General features: G+C 38.6%; 1 protein-coding gene across 3 annotated transcripts in view; it reads left to right on the plus strand.

Moving 5' to 3' along the window:
- LOC110990209 (uncharacterized) overlaps positions 1-14,348 on the plus strand; it is a 126,841-nt gene that overhangs the window by 97,324 nt on the left and 15,169 nt on the right. For all 3 annotated transcript variants that reach the window (XM_087142940.1, XM_087142941.1, XM_087142942.1), the window contains 13 exons: positions 1,301-1,354; positions 1,452-1,559; positions 2,020-2,073; positions 2,476-2,529; positions 3,293-3,346; positions 3,907-4,014; positions 5,700-5,753; positions 7,240-7,293; positions 8,676-8,729; positions 9,914-10,021; positions 10,420-10,473; positions 11,202-11,255; positions 13,598-13,651. In XM_087142940.1, the coding sequence (XP_086999066.1) occupies positions 1,301-1,354; positions 1,452-1,559; positions 2,020-2,073; positions 2,476-2,529; positions 3,293-3,346; positions 3,907-4,014; positions 5,700-5,753; positions 7,240-7,293; positions 8,676-8,729; positions 9,914-10,021; positions 10,420-10,473; positions 11,202-11,255; positions 13,598-13,651 (864 nt within the window). The remainder of the gene's footprint in view (positions 1-1,300; positions 1,355-1,451; positions 1,560-2,019; positions 2,074-2,475; positions 2,530-3,292; positions 3,347-3,906; positions 4,015-5,699; positions 5,754-7,239; positions 7,294-8,675; positions 8,730-9,913; positions 10,022-10,419; positions 10,474-11,201; positions 11,256-13,597; positions 13,652-14,348) is intronic.

A 14,348-nucleotide genomic window follows, 5' to 3' on the forward strand; every position in this document is an offset into this window, starting at 1 on the left:
GACAATTATATAACACCGCACAATCTGGGCTCTGTTTACAAGGCTGCAGGCCTGGCTGAAATACTTGGGTGTCAATGAAGGTCACCTGTCAACTTAGAGTAGTGCCTAAAGATTACTTCGTGCGGCTATAAACAATCGTTAAGTGAAATGATGAATTTTTAAAGGATTTTGAAAACGGAAAAAATGATAGTCATGCCGACCCAGCATCATCAACATTGAAAAATGCCCTGGCACGAAGTGGTTAATTAGAGTAACCCATCCAATGAAAGCTGATCATTTTGGGTCCACACTCTACAAAAATACATAAAACAAAATATGTACAAGATGTCATGACAACAATAAATGAATAAAAATGAGAACTGATTGAGAAATTAGCAAATTGCTGAAATAAAAGATGATATTAAATCAAAACATACCCCTCCTTCCAGCTCATCTTATTATTCAAAATCATCATGAACAGATAAGGCAAGACAAGAGTAGTTATTAAAATCAATGAAAATAATCTTATAATGTTCTTGAAGAAGCAAACCACCACCACCCCCCCACCAAAAAAACTCCCCAAAGACAATTAAAATAAGAATGCCCACTTAGCACCCACAACTCTGGCGAGACACCAGGTAAACTTATTTCATATATAGTGAATTCAATTATACAGTATTTGGTAGTCATAAATACCTCAGATAGTTTTTCTATTCAACAATGCGTAATGTGACCATGTATTAACATTTGCTAATGCCCACTGAGGTGACCCTGCACACAGAAAGCACCATATATGAGTCCATATATGGAAATTCTTCTGTTCAACTTGCACAAGGAATATACCATACTAATGGATGGGGGTGTCTGGGATAATGAAAGTAAAATTGTAGAACACAATCATTGGAAATCTATTATATATTGATTTCATTTGACTCTCTGACTAAAGAAGGCAGTTATGAATGGGAATAAATTTGTGATTGTAATGTTTAAGACTGGTTCAGGAGAATGGACGTGACTAATACCCCAGCCGCGGGCAAGGACATGAGTCTCATCCATTTTCCTGAACCGGCCTTAAATGTATGTTTAAAACCGGCCAAGCACATATTTATTCTCTTTTTCAAGAATACAATATTTTATATTAAAAGAAACAATGTACAGGTTAAAGCACAGTCTTGAAGACCATCATGATGAGTCGACAATTGCAAATGAATCAATGAAGAATCTCGAAGGAATACAAGACATCTCTTGACTGATGGTTACCTATTTATTTTAGATGTTAGGACTTACAATTGTTTGTAATTTATCTGTTTTCACATACTAGGGAGAAGATGGTGATCCAGGTGTACCAGGGGAAATGGGTCTAAGAGGTCCCAAGGTATGCAATATCTTCTTGTTTTTTATCATAACACTCTTGTGTTTTTCCTTAATTAAGCAAATGCTTCAATTGTCATTAGCATTTTTTTCTTTTGTAGGGTGAGGAAGGCCCAACTGGTACGCCTGGCTCTCCAGGACCAATTGGGGTGCAAGGTCTACCAGGCTCTAACGGACCCAAGGGAGATAAAGGTGATCCTGGGATCACTGTAAGTATGCATATGCATTCTAACCAAGTTGTGGAAGACTCATGCTAACAATGGCACTAGGGTGGATCAGGGTGGTGGAAATGTGAAAGGACATTTGTGAAAACAGTGGTTGAACCCCACATCATTGAGAAGCAAGTACTTGTTCTCAATTGTTTGAAGTTTGAGCACCATCAAGTAAAGAATCTTCCGGAGAATTTTCACCCTGATGTAACAAACTAACATGGAAGTTTGACTTGTAAAGATTTTGTGTGTGACATATTTAATCAGCACTAAAGTGGAAGAATGAGGACCCGAATGAATAACATAAACACAACTATTTACTCAACTGATACATTACCAAAATTTTGCATTACTATGAACAAAACATGTGTGCCAGTGATAAAAAGTAACAAGTTATCAAGATGCAGTTTTTTATCTAGCCTTGTAATATACTTAAGTTTTTCTGCCTTGAATAATGTAGGGTCTGCCTGGTCGGATTGGTCTGCGTGGTGAGAGAGGACCACCTGGTGCTGAGGTGAGTGCAGCAGCTCCATTTATGAGCTTGGAAATTAAAGTGGTTAAGAAATAGTAAGCCAGCACTTGTGGCTTCCAGTCCTGTCCAGGAAATCTTTGAAAGCTTTCCCCAAACACTCTGGATATACTGAGTATATAGCATTTTCTGTTTTAAAGAAGAATGTGGAAAGTGGGGTTGAAAGACTGTTCAGAGTCCAAAATGGTGCGTATTTGATGTTTTTATGTGTATGCATGGTTGTTTGTATTTCTACAAATGTCTTGAGGCAGTTTTTCAAATCACGACGTCTTAACCAATTGATACTTCGCCAGATGAGCCATTTCTTTCTTATGAATTCCACTTGTACTCATTCCTGTTATCAGTAAAAGGCATTTTAGTTAATCTCCTTGTCCTTTGTGTTTTAAGGGTGCTCAAGGTCTACCAGGACGGAGAGGAAATGACGGTACTATAGGCCAAAAGGTATGTCTCATGGGGTGCCATCTCCAACAAATGGTGAAGCAAATAAAGAGTTTAATTTGCTGTGGTCAGTTCATTTCTTTTAAAACAAAAAATTGATTTCAAAGAATACATTTTGCAGTATGATTGTCAGACCTGTTAATAGAAAATTGAGTTTTGTGATTGAACTTTGAAATATTACAGTGCCATATTTATAATTTTCAATCGAGTGTGAGTGAACGTTTTGCTGAATACTGTAAATCACATACAGATGCAGTCCTTTGGTAAGTTGCAATCAAGCATGATCAAGGACTTACTGGGTTGAGTCAATTCAGTAATTGAATACTCAACCTCCCAGTTGATCATTTGGTTGTACCAAATTATTTCAAAGCAGATATATGAGTATTTTTACATAAATATGAAAAACTAAACAAGAAACTTTTTGCATGCATTCAGCTGCCCTTGAACAATTAAAAAACATTATATTTGAAATGTGCTTTAGAATGCAATTTTGTGCCCAAATAAATAAATTTTTTCTGGGTTTTTTTTTCACCTCCAATTTCAAAAATAAAGTTATTCAATGACGAATCAAATATCCAATTAATCAGAAACCCCCCCAGAAAGACTCAATCAAAGCTACAAACACTGGGTACCAATTAATCAGAATCATTATTGTTAAGGTAGCAAATGAAATTTGATGAGAAAGCCACTTATCTATTATATTAGCAAGTTTTCTTTGTTGCTGATAATATTTGACAGATTAACATCAACTTCTTATTATCCAAAGGGTGAAAAAGGATCTGTTGGCATCCCAGGGCGAGTTGGAAGGACAGGACCCCCAGTAGGTTTACAGATAGGTTTATTTCATTTCCATAAATTAGAACTCATTTTATTTTGTGGATGCAGAAACAATGTGTGGTAACACAAACTTTGAAACAATGATTCTAATGCATTGTGGCTGAAGTCATATATACTTCATGAAGTTTGTCTCTTAGAGAAGCTGAGTGCTGTTGGTTTATGCTGACGAAGATTGAAATATCTCACATGACTTTTGTCAGACCTCTCAAAGATCCCAAAGCTTAGATGTCAATCCCAATGTTCAGAAACATCATTTTGAGTTAATGAAGTAGGCAAGTAGTTCATACGAGGCTTGGTGTGTTGACTTCGGCCCTATGCATATGTTTTTGCCTCTTGATGGATATGAGGTTGAGTTGATATGATGTAGTTGGGCTAACTCACCTTTTCACGTTGATCATATGTGGTTGAGTGCACCTTACATGAGGTTTGGCAGCATTCCTTCAAGTTGTTGAAGGCTTTGCATGCCATAAGGAAATTTTCCCAAGTGCTATTAGTTTTCATAATATGGATTTGTATATGAGTTTTCTTTCTGTCATTTGTCAGGGTTCCAAAGGTGATGCTGGCAACAAAGGGGAGCCAGGCAGTCCCGGTTTCCCTGGCCCCATTGGACCCCCTGGGCCTGAAGGACCACAGGGTCCTAAGGGTAATCCAGTAAGTTAAAGAAATAAGTGCTGTCTAAGTTACATGCATATCTCTTCACATATTTTCTCCTCACTGTTAAAGGGTCTATGAAGACCTCTGTAGACAAAATGTTACTTATTTGTTTAAAATATTCACGAGTATGCCAGTTACATGATAGGGGAGGTAAATATGGAATACAATTCCTTTTGTTGTGGTTAATTTTACTGACCGCTTAAATGAATGTTTTAATCCTGACAGATGATGGTGTTTTGTGTGACTTACATTTGAGACCCCACAATTATAGTCAGGGAACCTTTTGGTATGTCTGGAATGAAGAGGAACACGGACATTGGACATGTACGAGTTACGTGCCCATGGAATGTTTTGAGCATAAAGTACACGTCCATGTACATGTCCACATATATGATGCCCACGCACGCCCTGTAAAAGTATGTGCCCATGCAGTACAACCACCATATGGGCAGTCACACATGAATATATTGAGTGGAAAGCCAGGGCTGATTTGGAAGCATTTCTTGCCCTTTGTAATCGGCATTTCATGAAAGCTCCTCTTCAATTTTATTCACAGGCTTTCTTTGATTTCCCAAAGACTCTAGGCGCAGTATCTGACTTCATCAGTAATTGTTTAAATTTAATCCCAAACAAGTCGTACATGTTCAGAAGAAAACACAGGGGCCAGTAATGGGCACTGCACAGTTTGGAGAAAACAGTGTGGCCAGTAATGCGCACTGCACAGTTTGGAGAAAACAGTGTGGCTGGACATGCACACTGCACAGTTTGGAGAAGACAGTGTGGCCGGTCATGCACACTGCACAGTTTGGAGAAGACAGTGTGGCCAGTAATGCGCACTGCACAGTTTAGAGAAGACAGTGTGGCCGGTAATGCGCACTGCACAGTTTGGAGAAAACAGTGTGGCTGGACATGCACACTGCACAGTTTGGAGAAAACACTGTGGCCGGTAATGCGCACTGCACAGTTTGGAGAAAACACTGTGGCCGGTAATGCGCACTGCAAAGTTTGGAGAAAACAGTGTGGCCGTTAATGAGCACTGCACAGTTCGGAGAAAACACTGTGGCCGTTAATGAGCACTGCACAGTTTGGAGAAAACACTGTGGCCGTTAATGCGCACTGCACAGTTTGGAGCTAGCTGCCAGTCCTGACCATTTGGCTCTGCTCAGCTGACATTCAATGTCCAAATTCATCTAAATTTTGCTTCGATTGGAAAGTTATGCAGGCTTGTCCAATCTTTATAGGTGTTGCTGCAGGCCGCAGCAACAAATCAGGCGAGCATGATCTCTAAACTCGCCCAAAAATCGGACCTTATTTCCAAACACAACCCATGACAAGCATTGACGTGCTAGCAGCACACAACGATGTCATCTCAAATATGCAAATTTTCTGTGTTAATGAGATACCTTTCAGGGGCAGGGCAGTTTCGCCCAAAATATTTGTTTTAATTTTTTCCCACTTGTTAATAAAAACAACGACTTTTACATTCTGGATATTGTTTTAAAAACACACAAGTTTCAATTTTAACTAATAAAAACCACCTTTCATGGGCCCTTTAAACATTAATTCACTCATGTATGTATGTAATTCTTGCATTCGATATCTTGTTTACTATATACTGAAAATCAGTCTTCTTTTACTTCACCTGTATTCTGACTTTTCAATGTTCCTTTCCTTCTTTACAGGGACCCATTGGTTTCCCAGGTGAACCTGGAGAAGCTGGTGATGCTGGAACACCTGTAAGTAACCCTAAACACATACTGTACTGCAAATAAAGTTTGACATGTCTTGCTTTTTGGGTGTCCATCTAAACAAATTGAGTAACTAAGTTTGTAAAATTGAGGTCTTTTGTCAACTTTCTAACACAACACTGAATAGAGTGGCCCAGGATTAGGTAGGGATTTATACAAAATATTGTGGGTAAGGCATAGTTGAAGCTGAGGCTAATCACACTCAACTGTCTGCATCATGCACCAACACGCAATGCAGGAATGAAAATATGCTTTGCCAATAATGTTGCTTTCTTGGCCTTGTAAACATAGTTCATTTGTTTAATGAATGGAGAAGTTGAGTTCTCACCTGGAAGAAGTAAATTTTAAGGAAAACGTAGATTTGCTTGGATGGATCAATCTATCATACACCAGTCTCATGCGCCATTATACAGCCGCTGGCTTCTCACCCCTAAACAAGAGCATCGCAATTCACTGCTCTATTGCAGAAAATGAGGTTGGTAAACTGCAGCAGGTCCAGAATACTGCAGCTCATCTGGTTTTAAATCATCTTGCAGAGGGCAAAGCTCGCTGCTTTTACGTCAGCTTCTCCGCTTACGTGTCAGAAAAAGGATCATATTCAAAATTCTTCTGACCACATACAAGGCCATTCATGGTCACTCTCCTCAATATATCTGACTTAACTTGGTTTACTGCCCTGGAATTTGTGTTCCTGTAATGAAGTCTGCCTATATCCTCCACCCGTAAAATGCCCACAGAGTTCTGTGGTGAGCGATGCTTCTCTCATGCCATCTGCAACCAATGGAACAGTTTGCAAACCAAACTCCAACAAACAGACTCCCAGAACAGTTTAAGTCTCCTTTTAAGATTCATTTATTTTCAACTTGAGTTACCTTTGTACTTTTGAGAGCCTTCACTCTTTGTTTTACTTAAATGTACGCCTGTTGTTTTAACCAATTTTTTACTTGGCAATACATGCCACTTATTTCATGTTGTACTTAAAATTAAGTAATCTTGTAATTCTCTTAATGTTGTAAGTAATTTTGAATTTTGTTCTAATCTTGTATTCTAAATTGCACCTTAATTTTGGTTTCTCTTGTTTAATTTTATGTATTTATCGTCCTTGTTTTATTGTTCTTGTGAGGCACTTTGGGGTATTTTACATAAGGTGCCATAAAAATGTATTATTATCATTAATATTATTGCTTTTCAGAAGTCCTGTGTTTATTATTTTAGTTATTTCATTCTAATGATTTGGCATTTGGATTTTTTTAAATAAGTAAGAAGTACATCAGCTGAGAGAGTGACCCCTCTGGATGGAAACAATTATTTTTTAGACGTGGTTTGGATTTGTTGGTATTTTTGTTTTTATTCTGTATGCGCCAATGGCAAATATTGCAGCTTCTTAGATGCTTTTGTGCACGTCGGTACATACTGTCATAGATGTGCATGTTTATTAACTTGGCATACTTTTCTTCCTGTGTTTTTGTTGTAGGGCAGACCGGGCGATCCAGGAGAAGATGGAGAGGATGGTGACCCAGGACGACCTGTGAGTAGTGTTGGATGATTCACTGATTTAGGATCCACTTATGATATAAGAAGTGGTTGATTGTTGGGCATCCACTAACATGTCAACTGCTAGGTGATAAGTTACTTGTGGTTGTGTGTGATTACTGTCATCAGAAAGTATATATGGACATGAGCTTATAGCATAAGTGATTGCTGGATGTAACCGGTAGTAATTTCCTTTCATGTCAGAAATGTACATTTCAATCAATTACATTATTGTAGCTGCAATTAATGTTTCTTAGAAATAATTTTTCTTCAACTGTATATTCTTTTTCAGTGTGTGAAAAGTCTTTCACCTATTAGGTTAAATGCATTGGAAGTGCACTTTTTAAACAATTAGAATTATCCATGCTTTCCTGAACAACTGAGGGCGCTATTGCTGTGAAGTCATCTGGGGAGCACAGAATTCAGTGCATAAGCTTTTCAGTTCAAATGGTGAACCCAGAATTTACTTACTGAAACCATTTCTAAAAAAGGGATTGATTCTCGCTTATTTCTTTGCATGTAAACAGTAATGAATCAGCAAAAAAGAAAACACTGAGTCCAGCAAAATCTACAAAAATGAAATGTAGCATTGAGGCTTCTTCTTTAGATGACATCAGAGTTTGCTCATGAATATCAAAATAAATGAGTCCTGGCCTTGAATTTGGTAATTTTTAGTGCAAGGCCACTTTGGCATTGAATAGGGCATCACAGCTGTGGATATTCAACCTAACCAATTTAATGTTAAGCCTAACAGGAACATCATTGACAACTGACTCAGCTAGTGGAATTGGAATATGCCACTGTTTAAAATAGGAAATCCATGATCAGAATTCCTGCTGACAGAAAATCAACTTTAGTGAAATAATATTAATTTGAAACTTTGTTCATCCGTTTCATGAAAGTGTTCTTGAAGTAGAGCAGTGCTCTCTGGAAGTGCTCCTAGCATTCAAAAAATAAATAAAACGAAGATATTCATGTTTGGGAACTTCTTACAATATATAACTGTTCCTTAATCGGAATACCGGCATTTCACAATACCATGCCTCTAAGATTTTGCAACATGTTAACCAATCACAATGCACAAAATCTGTCATTCCAATGCACGTTTGGAAAGGGTTGACAGATTTTGTGCATTGTGATTGGCCAATGCATTGCAAACTCTTGGAGGCGGGCTGTTGGCTGCATTGACTGTTCATCTGGGTGGACTGTGAACAATATGTTGCATGTTTAGTTTTTCATACAAGGATATCTAAATATTGTGAATATGATGTTTAAGTTTGGTACTGAATACTTGTATGACATGGTCACATTTTTTACAGTGTTCTGTATGGCTTGACCTATGTGTAATCATCACTATGATTATTGTCATCTTTCTAGGGGCCACAAGGACCACCTGGTGACATCGGACGCCCTGGTCCACGAGGGAAACCGGTAAGCATTGGCACATTATCTCTCTTAGTATTTACAGCCTTTGATTAATATTACAAAATAGTACAAAACTAGCAGAGTTTGGCAACTTGTAAACAATTTCATGTTTTTTGTCTAAGAGATACATCAGTTTCATTCATTATCCTTAATCAACTCTTAAGTGTGAGAGGCGGGACTGCTTTTGGTCACAAATCACTTGATCTGATTGTTTTTCCAAATGCTGCACATGTCCTAACGAAGCCCCCCCCAGGACTTCTCCTAAATCTTTGTGTTGCTACTTTTGTAGGGGGGTTCAATCTTGGGATCACCCCAGGCAGTCACTGAAGCCAGCCTGAAACATCCCATGTCCAATCTCTCAGCATGTGTTCGCATACACAATCCCCACTGCACATAGTTGTGAAGAAAATACCCTCTCCCCTATTGTACTAGTGAATCAGGCCAGTGAATTTAGACCAATGAGACACTGTTTGGGATCATCAGTGTGTCTGGAGCTGTATTTCTGATGCCACAACAGACAGTTTATTGCCCTCTGTCTGACCTTGTTGTTATTGGGCCAGCCCGGCCTGGCAGCGCTGAGCTGAGAGCGGTGTCTGGCGCAAGCAGAGTGGGGAAAAACCCAGAATGCCCAAACAGGCAGCCTGTGGTGCCTTCTGCCATCCGTTGGCTTGTGTTGTCTTCAGAAAGAGGCGTGAAAATGTCATTTATGGGTGCAAAGTGCCCCCCACCCAAATGTATTTACAGCCCTGCCTTAGAGAGTTTCCATCGAATTCATTCAGAAAGAACTGGGAATATGTAATTTATGAGTCCCATTTTACAGCAAAATATGTGTGACCAAAGCATGTCCCGGGTACCACATTGCTGTTCGAGGTGAGAAGGTCTTACACCGTTAATTAATCAACCACTTTATTCTTGACAAGTGTGATAATGTTAATTTATAACTTGAAATCTACGTCACAGGGAACATTTTATGCTCATTTTTAGCCAGTGGAAGTTTACACAAGGGAATTCACGTTGTATTTATATTGGTCTCTAAATCACAGTCACTTGAACCTTTTCACGGTTTCTTGCTGATTAGCAATACATTCATCTTGTATTTTATAACCTAACTGTCCTTTTGAAATCTGTGAATCCAAACCTTTTTAACATTCATGGAGATTGATATATGTGTTGCTTTATCTGTGAGCTAGGGTAAACCAGGTTTGAATGGAGCTCCTGGTGAGCCAGGACCCAAAGGCGATCCAGGAGACATTGGACCACCCGGTGTCCGAGGTGATATTGGACCCCCTGGTGCTCCGGTAAGTAGTCTGCAATAATAGGTTGGAGCAGCTAGTGTCACAGAAAAGTAACTTTCAGAAGGTACAGAAATCAAAACTATAAGCTCATATTTTTTAAACACCCTTATAGGGATTATAGTTTTTATTTGTCAATCCCTTCTGCCCCTTCACCCATCTCTTGGTATAATCTTTCTTGACATAAAATCCTTCGACATCACACAATTATGAGGTGTTAGTCATTCCTGACTCTGTCCATTTGTAAACAGCCTTTCATGGAATCAAATTGATCACTTATTGTGCACATTTGTCTTTGATTTTACATATTATTCTCTAAGAACAATATTTGTCAGTGGATTTGTAATGCATTGTGCTCCCCCTTATTATCTCTGCATAATGCGTGTTTGTGTCTTTTTCCACAGGGTGCTCCTGGACCACAAGGTCCACAGGGTCTCAGAGGCCTACCAGGGCCTGAAGTAAGTGGCTTGTCTCATCATTTTGGCTTTAGGTGAACATGAAAAATTACAAGGAAAATACTTTTGAAGTAGAAGTATTCTTCTTTGCTGAAACACTTTTTTTAAAAAATGGATTTTAAGTTTTGCCTGCATTCTTGGGTGACTTTCATGATTGTGTTGATTTGTTTCACTTACTAGTCTTGTAGCTTCCCATCAACAGTAGTATTAAATATGCAAATATCAAATGTTAAAGTTTCTTTCTGTTGCATAGTTCTTGGGCTGTCATGCAGTCACGCATATATTATTGCAGATTAAATAAATTTTCTTCAAGAGAATTTGTCTATTTAGTGTCTGTTTCTGTGGGCACTGCCATGTGACCTCTTACTTCAATTTGATTTGTTTACATTAATATTGTGTCTGGTGAAATTAGAGTGCCGGCTACCAGCGCACCGTTCTTGTAATGTCCAACCCCTTGCAGTCAGTTGAAAAAAATTTGATTTCATCTGGTCACTCAATGTACTGTTAACTCCATTTGATTTTGCAGTTTACACCAGTTCCATAGGTACATCCAATGGTCCAATGACCTAGTAAAGTAAAATCAGAAAGGCGTGAGATGGGCTTCAGTGTTCTTAATGGATTTGATTTTTAGTGAAGTTGATGCTGCTGTTGCCCTTATCTGGGTTTTTTCACTGTCGCTCTGTAACAGAATTCATAATAACACTTGTAATAATGTTCTGTCTTCATCTAAGGGTGATCCAGGAGAACAAGGCCCACAAGGCCAAGGTGGACCCATGGGCCCAATGGTAAGACTACAACCTCTGCTCTTCCACTCAGGAAAACTACTACATCCCTGCAAACCTGGACTCAATCTCACTATACTCTCTAGCATTGGCCAAGTTCTAAAGTTTAAACCTGGTGACATTTTACAAATATTTAGGGGAGGGGGAAAGCATGGATTCAGGTCCTTTTCAGCCCTCAGGCATTTATAGGCTTGTTTTTCCACTGTTGATTGGAACAATTTTAGACGTTCATAGACAGCTTCTTCCATGTTGAGAAAATATTGTATGAGGTGAAATTTCATGTTAACCATGACTCTTTACTGGGCAGCATGCGTGGGTGCAATATTCACTCATCAATGGAGGTTGCCTGTCAGATTAGAGTTGTCACAGGACTGCAATTCTTTTGGGTGTACGCGTTCAATAAATGAAGACAGAATTTTTGAAGAATTTTGAAAAATGGGGGGAAAAATGACAAAGCACCCGGCCCAGCAGCATGAATATCAATAGGAATGTCAATAGCTCGGCCCGCCACAAAGTGGTTAATGTAGATGTAGCTCTCAAAATTTTTTACCTGGCAACCAAATTTTAAAGTTTTGCAGCTATTCATTGAAACATGGTGGAAAACAAGCAAAACTTTGCTAGGTTTCTTCTATGGGCTTGAGAACTCAAACTACAGGGACAGATCAAGAACCAAATGTTTTTTTGGGGGGAGTGACCAAAAATATGGAATTTTAATCATGTAACTTTTTTGGGCCTCAGACTGGAGATGCCTCATTAGGGAGTTTTTACATGCTTTTTGAAGTAATTTTAATTTGGCTTCTTTTTGGGAAGGCATGGTCTCGTTGCCTCCATCCAATCCACCCTTGTCTGACTGCTGAGAATGTGAATTTCTGCCTGCTTCATACAAATTGTGAGCAGAAAGCTCCCAAAGGCACAAAATTTTCTCAATACATTGAGGCTGCATTAGAAATCGAGACAATGTATTAGCCCATCTGGGCAGTGAAATTCACTGGCTAGAGACATAAGTTGTTCGCTATTCCCTTCAAGTTGGAACAAGAGAGGTATGTTTTTACATAGCAATGACAGTTGCTTGATGGGAACTCAAAGTTTGTGCACACATCTTTATACACATTTAGTGCAGGATGTGCTGAACATGCACCACCAGTTCCATTTGAATCTACAGTGAATACACAGCACTGTGCACATGCACAACCAAGTTTGAAAAACTTCTCACCAGACTCATCTCTGTTAGTGAGTGTGCAGTTTAATTTTGGGGTGGATAGGAGATGGTTCTTTTCTGCTAAAGGGTAACAGAAAAAGAAAACATTTAGTTCATGTGAAGTATTTTACAATAAAAATAAATACCTAACCATTTCAAAAACATGGTAAATTTAATGTTTACCCCATTAATTGTGACCCCAATAGGAAGTAAATGATCCTGCATTTCCCCGCCCACAAAGAAATCCTCTTTCGGCTGTTGACATTCCAAGGCTGATTGGATGAAGTCATCACCAGAACGCTGACATGGACAGTGTACATTGTGCACAGTACATGCAGTATTACACGCTTCAACAGACCACGTTGTGTTTGATGTTGCTTGGCCAACAGGGCAAACACTGTCTCAGTTCAAAAAACACACAGTAGGACTGTGTCTTTTAATTTCTACCTTGAACTGAGGTCACTATTAATGGAGAATACATTAAATTTATGATGTTTTTCAAATAGTTACATATTTATTGTTATTTTAAAATACTTCACATGAACTAAATGTTTTCTGTTTCTGTTACCCTTTAATAAGAAGTGCTGCTTAATGTGGAATGATGTTATGTTTCACTGAGCTGTTGGAAAAGAAATTCTTTTCAAGAAATATCTCTGGTGACCAATTTACAAGCAGTGTACATGCATGTACTTCAACCAGGTAATCTCAATGCTGTTTCCACTTTGTCCTCTTAGATGTCCTGCACATTTAAGTCACAATGGTGCAGATACACATTAATGAACTTAAGGGAACACAATCATTTGGAATATATGAATTTTTTGGGCTGGTCTTGAATGCAGCTTACAGGAAAGTCACTGGTGTTCTTGGAGAGTTAAAAAACGTGTGACAGACACTGTAACAGCCCGGTGTTTTTTCTTTGCATATAGACAACAAATGAGTGGAATATACCTGATGCCATACTCTCATGAAATGTTACACACACACACGGGGGTGAGCCCCAGGGTAAAGCTGTCCAGATTGGTCATATAGTGTCATTCACTGTACATACATGTACCGAGGTCCCCAGTCCACATGGAAATGTCTTGGTCCTGTTCCAAGCAAAATAATTAAAAGCTGAATCCTTCAATGACCCTGCTTTCATTTCCAGGGTCCTGAGGGTCCAAGGGGATTTGCAGGTGATCCTGGTCCAGTTGGACCAAAGGTAAGTCCAGTTGTTTGTAGTCAGGATTTCCTTTCATAATAGATCATAATTATGATTGATAAATTTATGTAACACAAATTCTAAAAAAAAATACTCTACACTGACTTATTTGAGAGTTAATGGGTGAAGTTATAGAATTAAAAATTTACATGCAAAGAGTGTATGCTTTTTCATAAGTTATATTTGTTCCCTTAATACTGCAAAGAGGCTTACTGTAAGTTTTGGAATATAGGCCACTCGAAGTATAAGCCACACCAAGCAAAAATCTGCAAATTGAAATTTTAAGTGGCGTTTAAGCTGTACCAGTGTATAAGCCACACCACAATGCTGACAGTGTCCAACTATATACATCTAAGTCATCACACATGTTGCATGCTGAAGCATTACATCTACGTGGCGCACTTAACATTCACTTGACTTACTTCATAAAATGCTGCCAAACCTCTGTGTTGAAAAACTGCAAATCCATTTTTTTAAGGTTCAAACTATTTCTTTCATGATACAGGCCTCTGAACCTTTGTGAGCAATTTCAGTGTTACAGAATTTTGTCTGAAATTCTAACACATCAGCATTCAGAAATTGAATTCATGAATTCAGCTTAGTGATCCCTGACCTGTCTCCCTTGAAAGAATCTCAGAAAAATCTCACAAAATATTTCAGAAGGTTTTAAAAATTGATAAATTCTAGTAAATTATTA

Source organism: Acanthaster planci, linkage group LG11 (genome assembly GCF_054643075.1).
Source record: "Acanthaster planci isolate LZ-2023a linkage group LG11, COTS_SCS, whole genome shotgun sequence".
Taxonomy (NCBI): domain Eukaryota; kingdom Metazoa; phylum Echinodermata; class Asteroidea; order Valvatida; family Acanthasteridae; genus Acanthaster; species Acanthaster planci.